The sequence below is a fragment of the Microchirus variegatus genome (assembly GCF_963457635.1).
Source record: "Microchirus variegatus genome assembly, chromosome: 5".
Taxonomy (NCBI): Eukaryota; Metazoa; Chordata; class Actinopteri; order Pleuronectiformes; family Soleidae; genus Microchirus; species Microchirus variegatus.
The window spans coordinates 27,530,973-27,544,901 of record NC_139806.1 but is presented as its reverse complement, the minus strand read 5'-3'; the positions used below and the strand labels follow the sequence as shown (position 1 = coordinate 27,544,901).

The 13,929-nt window shown below is 36.0% G+C and overlaps 1 protein-coding gene across 1 annotated transcript in view; it reads left to right on the top strand.

The window, feature by feature from the left end:
- The window catches only part of LOC310927019 (tripartite motif-containing protein 16-like), a gene marked incomplete at both ends in the record, with an annotated part of 193,184 nt that extends 188,928 nt beyond the window's left edge, over positions 1-4,256 (top strand). The window contains one exon of the mRNA XM_083889254.1: positions 2,763-4,256. Within this exon, the coding sequence (XP_083745380.1) occupies positions 2,763-4,256 (1,494 nt within the window). The remainder of the gene's footprint in view (positions 1-2,762) is intronic.
- Positions 4,257-13,929: the final 9,673 nt, after the last annotated feature.

Genomic DNA, 13,929 nt, shown 5'->3' with positions numbered 1-13,929 from the left:
CACATTTCTGTGACCCAAAATAAACTCTTATTCATGTTAAAGGGACACTATGTAGTATTTATGGGTTTATATGATTATATGTAGCAGAAGTCCCGCCTCCACTCTCTCCGCTTCGTCTGCTACGGCCGCGGTAGCTCGCCCTCTCCCTCGCCTCACGAACCTCATCTGCTGACACGGAGAAAGACGACGAGGACGACATTTGACCGGCTGAGGATACCGTAGCGCTCAGGGAAGGGAGGGGGTGAGCAGAGGAGCAGTTCTTTGTTGTTAATTTCAGCCTCTCCTCTAGATGGCACTATAAACTACTTACTTCACCTTTAAGTGGCTAAAATGAGAAGTATAGTTATGTGTCCAAAACCTGACAAAAATGTCATACTATACTATGTCGTCCAAAATCTGACACAAATTTTCTCCAAAATTTTACAAAAACATCATAGGCGTCCAAAATGTCCCATTTTTGTGACCCAAAACAAACTCTATTAATGTTCAGTGGTGAAAATGAGTTTTTACGCAGCAAACACAAGGGGGCGCCCACAGCTTAGGCCATGCTTACGATATTTATCAACATTGTTGATACATTCTTATTTACACACTACAAACAAAATCTGTATAAACACACATATATACATATATACATACACATTTCTGTGGAGTCAAACCACTTCTTGTTAGTAGTTTTTTTTTCTGATTTCTTGAACTTCGATAGCCAGATTTTTTTTATTCAAAATAAAACCGTTTTCAGCTGTGCTAACATCATTTGCACAAGGGTTTTCAAGGGTTTTCTAATTATCCAATAGCCTTCTAACACCATTAGCAAACACAATGTACCATTAGAATACTGGAAATGGGCCTCTATACACCTATTTACATATTCTATTAAAAACCAGTCTTTTACCACATTAACAATGTATAGAGTGTATCTATGATTCATTTAATGTTATAGTCATTGAAAAAAGTGCGTTTCCTTCAAAAATAAGGCCATTTCCAAACTTTTGAACGGTAGTGTGTATTATGAATAAGAATATGTTTTCTTTTATCCTTTGTATTTTAAGCCAAATGTGGGCTTGGCCTATTTTGAATGTTTGGATAGAGTGTTTGGATAGAGCCCAATTTTGGACGACAAAGTATAGTGTGATGTTTTTGTCAAATTTTGGACCAAAAAAATGTTTTCCAAAAAATTGTCAAATTTTGGATGACATGACATAGTACAGTTTGACATTTTGTCACGTTTTGGACGCCTAACCATACTGCAATGTTTAGGTAACCTTTTGGACGCTTATGACATTTGACACAATCTTTTTTTTTACAATTTTGGACATAGTTTGGTATGAGGTTTTTGTCACATTTTGGACGACATACCACAAAAAAGTCCTCACTGAGTCCTTTAAAATACATGAGGCACCCAATTGAGCAACCTGGACAAACCGGTTCAACTCTTCATCCAAACAACTCTGCCTCTTCGCAAGCGGTGCAGGCGAAGCTGAAGGTGAAGGCAGAGCCACGGTGCACTGCACAAATATAAGAAGACGTTTGACCTTCGCGGAACAAAATGTTCACTCGTTATAGTACAACATAGCATAAATGGCATTTTGTATTCGTCCAATAGACCAAGAGTCTGCCATTCAAGGCGGTGTTTTCACACCTTTTTGTCTACTGGAGGTATCAGGGAGCCGACTCCCTGCAGATGTTGTAGGAAGGTGTTAGGCAGGTATAGGGTGATATACTAGTTTTAGTAATAGTTTTCACGTTATAACCAGAGTTTTCACGAAATAATAGAGTTTTCACGTAAGCATAGTTTTCACGTCATGACGACAGTTTTCACGATATCATAGTTTTCACGTTATAACCACAGAGTTCTCACGATATAATAGTTTTCACGATATAATAGAGTTTTCACGATATAATAGTTTTCATGATATAACCACAGAGTTCTCCCGATATAATAGTTCTCATGATATAAGAGTTTTCACGATATAACCACAGAGTTCTCACAATATAATAGTTTTCACAATATAATAGAGTTTTCAGGTTATAACCACAGAATTTTCACTTTATAACCAGAGAATGTTCACGATATAATAGAGTTTACACGTTATGACGTGAGTTTTTCATGATATCATAGTTTTCACCTTATGACGACAGAGTTTTCACGATATAATTGAGTTGTCACGTCATAACCACAGAGTTTTCATTTCATAACCAAAGAATGTTCATGATATAATAGAGTTTTCACCTCGCTGTCACACAAAGCAGTGACAGGAACGACTGGAAATACCTGACAGCATTGCATCACTGCTCAGATCACCTCCCAGGCGACACTGCAACACCACCTACTTGAGGATTTCACCACTCAAACTGGAAACAGCACAATAACCCTCTCCAGGTTATTTGTCACACAAAGTCTGAATAAGTCCTAAAAAAAATCTTATGACGTGCAGTTTGACGATGGGAGGAGGAGGAGCCGACAGGTGGTGAAGAGCAGGATCTGACAGGCTCTACTCACTGCTCTGTCACAGGTTGTTTAGTTAAAAGCTCAAACTGGTTCCACATCTGAGGACAAGAAGCTCATATGGTCGTGGTGACAGAGAGGTGAAATGGCACAGGCAGGAGTTCAGTTGCAGAGAGAAAGTTTCTCTTGTTCCATTTGTTCGGATCTTCTGAAGGATCCAGTGACTCTGAGCTGTGGACACAGCTTCTGTAAGAACTGTATTAAAGACCACTGGTACTCAGAGGATGTGAAGAGGATCTACAACTGTCCTCAGTGTAGAGAGATCTTCATGCCAAGGCCTGAACTGTTAAAAAACACCATGTTAGCAGAGTTAGTGAAGGAGCTGAAGAAGACTGGACTCCAAGCTGCTCCTGCTCATCACTGCTATGCTGGAGCTGAAGATGTGGCCTGTGATGTCTGTGCAGGCAGGAAATTTAAAGCTCTCAAGTCCTGTTTGGTTTGTTTGGCCTCTTACTGTGAGGAACATCTCCAGCCTCATTATCAATCACCTGCATTTAAGAAACACAAGCTGGTGGAGCCCTGCAAGAACCTCCAAGAGAACATCTGCCCTCGCCATGACGAGGTGATGAAGATGTTCTGCCGCACTGATCAGCAGTGCATCTGTTATCTCTGCCCTGTGGACCAACATAAAGACCACAACACAGTCTCAGCTGCAGCAGAGAGGACGGAGAAGCAGAGAGAACTGGATATGAGTCGAGAAGAAATCCAGCAGAGAGTCCAGGACATAGACAGAGATGTGAAGGTGCTGCAACAGCAGGAGGAGGCTCTGAATCTCTCTGCTGATAAAGCTGTGAAGGACACTGACAAGATCTTCACTGAGCTGAGCTCTGAGGTGAAGCAGCAGATCAGATCCAAGCAGCAAACTGAAGTGAGTCGAGTAAGAGACGTTGAGGAGAAGCTTCAGCAGGAGAAGACTGAGCTGAAGAAGAGAGAAGCTGAACTGAAGCAGCTCTCACTCACACAGGATGACAACCAGTTTCTCCTCAACTACTACTCACTGTCAGCACTCAGTCCATCTACACACTCGTCCACCATCAACGTCCGTCCTCTGAAATACTTTGAGGACGCGACAGCAGCTGTGGCAACGGTCGGAGGTCAACTGAAGGACGTCCTGACAGAGACGTGGACAAACATCTCATTGACTGTGACTGAAGTAGAGGTTTTACTGACAGAACCAGAACCAAAGAGCAGAGCTGAGTTCCTCAGATATTCACAGGAAATCAAACTGGATCCAAACACAGCAAACAAACGTCTGTTTTTATCTGAGGGAAACAGAAAAGTGACATTTATGAAGGAAGATCAGTCTTATTCTCATCACACAGACAGATTCACTTATTATCGTCAGGTCCTGAGTGAAGAGAGTCTGAGTGGACGTTGTTACTGGGAGGTGGAGTGGACAGGAGGAGAAGGAGTCAAAGTAGCAGTGACGTACAAGAACATCAGCAGATCAGGGGGTTCATATGAAGGTTTATTTGGATTCAATGACAAATCTTGGGCTTTAGATTGTAAACAAAACAGTTGTTATTTTCATCACAACAGAATCACCAGTGAAGTCTCAGGTGTTCGAGTCTCCAGAGTGGGAGTTTACCTGGACCACAGAGCAGGTCTTCTGTCCTTCTACAGAGTCTCTGACACCATGACTCCGATCCACAGAGTCCACACCACGTTTACTCAGCCTCTCTACGCCGGAGTCTGTTTTTTTTATTATTTTCATGGAGACACAGCAGAGTTCTGTAAACTCAAATAGACTCAAGTTCTTTTCAGGATCAGCGAGTTAAATATTTAACTTCTCTGCTCTCGTTGCTCTGATCGTCTGTCAATCAAACAGTTTGTATTAATCCATCAGATTATTCTTATTTTTCTGTTTTTCTATGTTTGAGATTGAGTTGAAACAAAGTGTTTGTATGCTCTTTTTTCTCCTAAATAAAAAAACAAATACATATTAAAGTTTGTTTCTGTCCTTGAATAATAATAATATGAAACATGAAAACATGGGATGAATTTTAACTGATTATTTGGACCAAAACTAAATATTGCCATTTCCTTCCCCACTGAACATGAGCTATTATCAGTTCTGCAGTGACTTATGTTAAGCTTTATGACAATAATCATTTAGTAATTTAACAGTTAAGGTGGTATCAACCATAGCATGAATCAGTGTAGATTTGTACACTGTTTAACTAGTTTAACCTGCTGCTAATCTAAAGGCTTCATCAAGAGCCACAAGCTCAGTGTCTAGAACTGAGTAGTGGACAGGAGCAGAACCTGAGGACAGAACAGCAGGGTTAAGAACAAACAGCATAGATACAACATAACCACAGACTGTGTTAGTAACAAAACAGAAACATCAACAAACAAAATACATCAGCATTTAACAGAGGTCCAGTCTGGGAGTGCACACCTGTTGGAGAAATCAAACCAGATTAATGATGTGTTCTCTGTCACTTGCAAGTTTGCATGTGTCTTTCAACAAAGACCCATGTATCATCACAATGTTTTTTTGTTTTTTATATAGATATAAAATATATAATATATATATATATATATATATATATATATATATATATATATATATATATATATATCTAGTGAGGCACTGATGACATCATAAAGTTCAAACTGTGCAGAAATAAGTGACATAGCCAATGCACACCCATGTCATCTATGTGCTGACCAGAATATGTGTGTATGTATCATTATTATTTTTAAACTAACTGTTATAGGCTTCATCAGGACAGACAGACACATGTTCAGTGCAGTGCAGAGTGTTAACAGAAACAGTGGAAACTGAAACTTCCTATTTACTTACATATTACAACTGTGTGGCACTGACATGAACATGTGTGTAGCTTAGAATGCATGCATTTTCTGACAACGCCACCATCAGGTGTGGAAACAGAAAGACATTCCTAGTCTGACCATCAGGTTGTTCCCTTACAAATCTACATGTGACATAACAGAAAGGCATGTTTAAAAGTCTTCACATTTGAGTTACAGTAACTCTTTCATTGATCTTTTTTGACCAGAGGAATCTTTGTAGTGCACATAATGTCCACTCAGTTTGGGGTTTCAGTAAATTCTGCTTTAATTCTACTGTTTACAAGAAATGTATGTAGGCAAAATGTACTCAGCATGTACGCTGATCATGTATGTGTGCATGGGGGTGTATTTTCTGAGTAATGCACATACTGGATTGTGCAATAAGATTCTGTGAATCTGTATTGTTTTCTGCATTAGCAAGCATTTCTTCTTTGCAGTGGTGTGTGTGTGTGTGTGCGTGTGTGTGTGTGTGTGTTTTTGTACTTGCAGCATACTGAGGACCATTGAGGGTTTTTAACCAACAAAGTGAGGTAATTTTTACGGAGTGAGGACATTTTGGCCAGTCCTCACTTTGTTTTCATTGAAATTTCTTCCTTCAAAAATTTCAATTTTGGACCACTTTTTCTCAAATTTTGGACCATCATTTTGTTTTCAAATTTTGGACCAAATTTTTTTTTCAAATTTTGGACCAAATTTTTTTTTCAAATTTTGGACCAAATTTTTTTTTCAAATTTTGGACCAAATTTTTTTTTTTTCAAATTTTGGACCAAATTTTTTTTTTCAAATGTTGGACCAAATTTTTTTTTTTTAAATTTTGGATCAAATTTTTTTTTTCAAATTTTGGATCAAATTTTTTTTTTCAAATTTTGGATCAACATTTTTTTTTCAAATTTTAGACCAACATTTTTTTTCCCAAATTTTTTTCAACCTTTGGACGACATAGTATAATATGACGTTTTTGTCAAATTTTGGACCAAAAATTCTGGGTCAAATTTTTTTCTCAAATTTTGGACGACATAGTATAGAATGACGTTTTTGTCAAAACGTTGGACCAAATATTTTGGGTCAAATTTTTTTTTTCAAATTTTGGGTCAAATGTTTTTTTCAAGTTCTGGACCAATTTTTTTTTTCAAATTTTGGACCAATTTTTTTTCAAATTTTGGATCAAATTTTTTTTTCAAATTTTGGATCCATTTTTTTTTTAAATTTTGTGTGTTGTTACTGTGAGCCACGGCTACGGATTAAACGGAGTGCTGCACAGCTCCAAAGAGTATCTTGTTCCTGAGTCTTTGTCAATATAAAAGTGACTTTAGAAGCCCTACACACGGAAACGCTACACTAGCTACTCTTTATGCAATTTACAGATGACCCAAAACAGTGAGCAATTGATAAAACACCAGTGACAGGGCAAGTAAATATATAAAAGTTTGAGCTAACATTATTCAAATCTCAGTCTTAATGATAAGGGACATTTTAAAATCACAGTCACTCACGTTAGCGCTAGCTAGACATCTTGCTGAACATCAGTTTGATTCGCAAAGTTTTTGAATAAGATAACGTTACTGACTAGAAAAAATAATTCATTAATGTTACCTTCTACTTTGCAGATGCACAGCCCAACTGATGCAGATGGCATTTCCCCCAAAGTGTGTCTTCCTCAATGCATCCACCTCTGGAAAACACCCACTTTTCCATAAATACTGCAGTGTACTGCGATTTAAAACATTAACATACTGTTTTGGGTCTTTGTGACCTCAAAATTGACCAGACCACAATGCATTGCAAACTACAGTACACAACTGTATTACATGAATACAGTAGGTTAGTGCTGAAATTTTGTATCTCTAAATTATGATTTACGAGCTCAAGATTATGACTTACTAGTTCAAGATTATGATCACTACCTCATAATCTCATAATTACGACTTACTATCTCAAAATGATGATTTACTAGCTCAAGATTATGACTTAATAGCTCAAAATCTCATAATTATGAGAATAGATGAATGTGACAATGCTCAGGTCTGAATGTGTGGCTCCCCCTAGAGGTGGATTCAGAGCTCTGCAAAGCAAAAAAAAATGCTTCACCTCTCTGCTGTATTTATTTATTTCTGTCAGGTTTGCACGTCTTTGACGACGCTGCCTTCTGATTTTTAATAGACACTGAGATCGTGGAGGGGTTCGATGGTTGTTGCCCTTTGCCCCCTGATCTCTCCCTCCCCTCCTGAAGTACTATCTCAAAATGATGACTTTCCGTGTCTACATTATGATTATGAGATATTAAATTTAGTAAATAATTAGGAGATCTATATATATATAAATGAAGGTGACAGTGCTCAGGGCTGAGCGGCGACCACCTGATGAACCAACACGGAGGAAATGAGCGAACCAAAGGCTCCATTTTCATCAGGAACGGAAAAGACATAATGGGAGGGTCAGAAAAGGCTCAGTGTGTGTGTCATAATTGTCATTATAATCCTATTAAAGGAGAAAAACAACCCCCGCTTTGCAAACGTACAGTGAGCCCCAGAGGCTCCGCCCACAAACGCCAAACAGACCAAACAAATGGCAAATGACAAATCACCGACAATGCATCCATAGTGTTTTTACTTAAATGATCATCAAATGTATAGAAGGAAAGTGTCTCAGTGCTGCCAGGTTTTTAAAAGCCTTTCTCAATAAATGGTTGAAGTTTTCAGGTTCGGCTTTTGGTGCCGACCAGAATGACCGGGATGTTCCTGCTCTTCATCTCTCTGGACATCTGACACCAGGTGCAGATCGTGCAGAAAGAGGCGTAGACGCAGTCTGTGCCGAGGTTACCCTGTGGACGACAAAGCTTATTTATATATATATACACATATATATACATATTAGTGCTGGGCGTGCATGGCGCGTTTCCATGACGACTGATCGGAAAAAGACGCGCATGACATCATGTTTACGTGGAGTCCAGGCACCGTTTACCAATTAGCGCCGTTAGCTGCATTAGCTGGTTTAGTGCCGTTAGCGTGCCTACAGTCAAACTGGAGCGGTCTGTTTATTAAACAGAAGACAACGACATTAATGGTGTCAACGTTAACGCATGACACGTTTCCATGACGACTGCCCGCAAAAAGGCGCGCCTGACATCATGTTTACAGATTGTTAAAATGAGTCTCTAAAGTAACGCAAAAGTTTAAAAACAGAGGCACACATACGCAGTACACAGGTACGCTAGTCATTTGCTAATGCAGCTAACGGCGCTAACTGGTAAATGGTGCCTAAACTCCGGTGTTGCGGCACGTAAACATGACGTCACACGCCTCTTTTTCCGGCCAGTCGTCATGGAAACGCGTCATGTGTTATATATATATCACTGATTCTTGAAACTTTGGCAAAAACATGTCCCACTAAGAAATGTGCTAATTATGTTGCAAATGAATAACATTTTCATGAATTAAAAAAATCAAGGTCATAATCAGGGAGTCCTTTACACATATGTAAGGTCCTTTTACAGCTTTATTTTTCATTGTTTATTAATTTAGTGATTATATGCTGGCCCACTGCCTGCAAAATCAGTTATCCTCAGATAGAAGATAATCATTTAGAGTACATTGTTTTGAACAATGCTTACGATTATTTTGTGGTTGCTCAAAATTCGTCACCACCTTCAGATATTTATAAAAAGCTATAAAATCAGGCAACTCAGAGGTCAACTACATTTCCGAGGACCCCATTTTGAAACCTTCAGCTCTGCTGCATGCTTCAAGGTCACTCAAGCTCCTGGAGGTTTGCTATTTTCCCTTAAACTTGTTGATATTCTTGGACACTGCTACACTCTTAGAAATAAAAGTGCCAAGTAGAACCATATAAGGTTCTTCGGCATGTCCTCATAGGATAACTCTTTTGGCTCCAGGTAGAACCTTTTGGAGGGTTCCACCCTTCAAAAATGGTTCTTACTGGAATAAGTGTTACCAAGAACCCTTGAAAAACCCTTTCTTCATGATTCATGATTTTATGAGTAGATTTTACAGTTTAAGATGATGTCAGTGATACATTCTACATTATTCTTACTGGTAATGACGACTACTATTTACTATGATGTTTTGATATTCGATGATATTTGATGGGGTACTTTTACACAGTACTCTGTACACAGGATTGTTATTTTTTGGACCAAATGGTGAAATAAAGTTGTTCAGCAAGTAAAGTAATAGTCTCTCAAAATATGTTTTTAAATTTAAAAAAAAGATTACTTTTTTCTATTTAGGCTTAAAGTCAACATTCTATGATGTTAGATATTTTAAAGGAGTACACGTGAAACAGTATAAATTTTTTTTTTAAAAGTGAATATTCAGCATATATGTGTACTCAGAATGCCAGATAATGATTTAGAAACTCTAGATACATATTAGAGCATATAAATTAAAAATCATTGCATTTATATTGTGATGAACGGTGTTGACAAAAACCAAATAATAACTGGAAAAACGCCTATTTTATGAAAAAAAAAAAACAAAATGAGGAGGATTTTGTAATTTAAGTAGCTTTTTTTTCAAAATTAAAACCAAGAATCAGTGATGTATGTATATATATATATATATGTATATATATTTGTGTGTATATATAATAATAATAATAATAATGCATTATATTTGGAGGCGCCTTTCATGACACTCAAGGTCGCCGAGTGTATATATATGTATATATATATGTATATATGTGTATATTTGTGTATATATATATATATATATATATGTGTGTGTGTGTATATATATATATATATATAAAAATATATTCAAAAAGGTTCTTACAGCGATGCCATAGCGGTGACGCATGGACACCCTCATGGCCAAGGTGACAGGCGGGATCAAAATACGGAAAAAAACGTCCAGCAGGGGGAGACAGAGAGCTTCTCCATACGCCTTGGAGACTTTGCAGGCGAAGCAGGGGCCACACCAGAAAGCACAACAGCCTTGACAGAGACACAGATTTGTATTTTTGTTCAGTGGCTGGAGTCAGGTTTTGCTAAACAAAACTAAAAACCCTTACTAAACAATGATAAAAATAATGAGAATACAAATAAGAATAAAGACACTTACACTCTGGCACATCCTGGCAGCAGTCACATATCCCAGACCCCCAATCAGCAGAGTGTTGGTTCACCATCACAAGCTGAGGCTGCTTGATGATCATCGAGTTGGACATGATGGAGTCTGAAGAATATTAAGTTATATTATATTATAGTTTAGACCTTAATAATAATAATGTGTAGGTGTGACACTGTATGAAATGTGCAACATTATTTGTGAGGTGAATTTTTTTTTTAATTTTTAAAAAAAATTATCGACTATGACTTTTTGGTCAAAATTTGGACAACATACTTTACTCTGACTTTTTTGACCATTTTTGGACGGCATAGTATAGTATGACGTTTTTGTCAAATTTTGGACCAAAATTTTTTTTTTTTAAAAAAGTCAATTTTTCGACGGCATAGTAAAATATGACGTTTTTGCTAAATTTTGGAACGACATTTTTTTTTTTTTTTTTTTTAAGTCAATTTTTCGACGACATAGTAAAATATGACGTTTTTGCCAAATTTTGGACCAGCACTTTTTTCAAAAAATTGTCACATGTTGGACGACATAGTATAGTTTGACGTTTTTGTCAAATTTTGGACCAAAATTTTTTTTTTTTTTAAAAAGTCTATTTTTCGACGGCATAGTAAAATATGACGTTTTTGCCAAATTTTGGACCAGCATTTTTTTCAAAAAATTTTCACATGTTGGACAACATAGTATAGTTTGACGTTTTTGTCAAATTTTGGAACGACATTTTTTTTTTTTAAAAAGTCAATTTTTCGACGACATAGTAAAATATGACGTTTTTGCCAAATTTTGGACCAGCATTTTTTTCAAAAAATTTTCACATGTTGGACGACATAGTATAGTTTGACGTTTTTGTCAAATTTTGGAACGACATTTTTTTTTTTTTAAAGTCAATTTTTCGACAACATAGTAAAATATGACGTTTTTGCCAAATTTTGGACCAGCATTTTTTTTTTTTTTTTTTAAAGTCTATTTTTCGAAGGCATAGTAAAATATGATGTTTTTGCCAAATTTTGGACCAGCATTTTTTTCAAAAAATGTTCACATGTTGGACGACATAGTATAGTTTGACGTTTTTGTCAAATTTTGGAACGACATTTTTTTGAAATTTTGGACGGCATAGTATAGTATGACGTTTTTGTCAAATTTTGGACCAAAATTTTTTTTTTTTTTAAAAAGTCAATTTTTCGACGGCATAGTAAAATATGACGTTTTTGCCAAATTTTGGACCAGCATTTTTTCAAAAAAATTGTCACATGTTGGACAACATAGTATAGTTTGACGTTTTTGTCAAATTTTGGAACATTTTTTTTTTTTTTAAAGTCTATTTTTCGAAGGCATAGTAAAATATGATGTTTTTGCCAAATTTTGGACCAGCATTTTTTTCAAAAAATGTTCACATGTTGGACGACATAGTATAGTTTGACGTTTTTGTCAAATTTTGGAACGACATTTTTTTGAAATTTTGGACGGCATAGTATAGTATGACGTTTTTGTCAAATTTTGGACCAAAATTTTTTTTTTTTTTAAAAAGTCAATTTTTCGACGGCATAGTAAAATATGACGTTTTTGCCAAATTTTGGACCAGCATTTTTTCAAAAAAATTGTCACATGTTGGACAACATAGTATAGTTTGACGTTTTTGTCAAATTTTGGAACATTTTTTTTTTTTTAAAAGTCAATTTTTCGACGGCATAGTAAAATATGATGTTTTTGCCAAATTTTGGACCAGCATTTTTTTCAAAAAATTTTCACATGTTGGACGACATAGTATAGTTTGACGTTTTTGTCAAATTTTGGAACGACATTTTTTTAAAATTTTGGACGACATAGTATAATATGACGTTTTTGTAAAATGTTGGACCAAAAAACTTTATTCAAAAAAATGGTGAAATTTTGGACGACATATTATAGTCTGATTGTTTTTGTCAAATCTTGGACCAAAATAATTGTTAAATTTTGGACGACATATAGGTTGACTTTTTTGACCATTTTTGGTATGTTGGTATTTGACATACCCTACCAGTCAAAAGTCTGGACACCGCTCTATGGATCAGCATTAAAAACATAAATATATGTATATATATATATATATATATAACTATAGCGTCTGTTTCAGGAAGCCATCCCATGAACAAAATCATCTTTGTGCCACGTATTTGCACTGACTGTAAGAATTGCGATTCACGCCCATCAGAAACAAAGGACGGATTATTATTACTGTAAAGAACATGTAATGAATCATCACCGTGCCCTCATTTATCTTTATCTTTTGCTTTCTGTTTCAAAACAAGACAAGTTTACACAGCCACAATCTCCTCAAAGATGAGATAAAAGCTGTTCTTATCCACCTGACTTTTACCTACCACAAACTTTTTATTACCTTTTTACCTTTTTTACCTTTTAAAAAATGACATCACACAAAGTATAGATCATTCGTATCCTTATAATGATGTTTTTGTCAGTGAAAAGGTCCGTATTTTGAAATGAATTAAATAAATATGGTGTCCAACTAAAATATGACTGCATGATAAGTGAAAAGGAACATCATAACAGAGTTTTCACGATATCACCAGAGATAATTCATGTTATGAAAGAGTTTTCAAGTTACAATCACAGTTTTCACGTTAACTAGACAGTTTTCATGATATAACCAGAGAGTTTTCACAGTATAATGAAGTTTTCACGTTATAATGAAGTTTTCACGTTATAACAAGAGAGTTTTCACGATAACCAGAGAGTTTTCGCAATATATAATTCACGTTATAATAGTTTTCACAGGTCTGCATTTTGAAATAAATTAAATAAATATGGTATGGCATAATAATAGTTTTTTAATAATAGAGTTTTCACGTTATCATTGATTTAATTTAATTTTATTTATTTATTTATTTGATAGGGACAATGCATATTGATGAACATCTTCGACAATTGAGGAATGTAAATATGCCAGATTATAGCAACAATGCTAATTTACGTTTGTCGTCCCTAGGCAGGTGACAAAAGACATTTGACAGAAGACAAAACAAAAACAAAAGATTTTTATGGCTTTTTAAATAAAAGTGATTCAATGGGTTCGAGTGTTTTGAGTGCAATCAGCAAGTGACCAGGAAGTTATTAAGTGTATATATATATTATTCAATGTGCGAGAGAATCAATGAGTGCAGAAACATTTTGGCAGCATAGAGGGACAAAAAAGCTCTTGTACATTATAGCTTACTGTTTATTTTGAGTCGTTGGATATGGTTTTTAAAAGTTAATGTTGGGTCCAGAGTTAGACTAAGGTGTTGAAACTCTTTGACCAGTTCAACCACTTCAAGAAAAATGTGACAGTCTTCTTTGCATTAAGTTGTAAATGAGATTTCTTGACCCAGTTGGTCATAGTCGCTGTGGAGAGTCCGGAGGCTTCCTGGGGATTTTTGGCATGTGTGAAAATAACAGCGTCGTCTGCGTACATTTGAATATTAACACTTAAGCACACATCTGGAAGATCATTTATTAAAATACTAAATA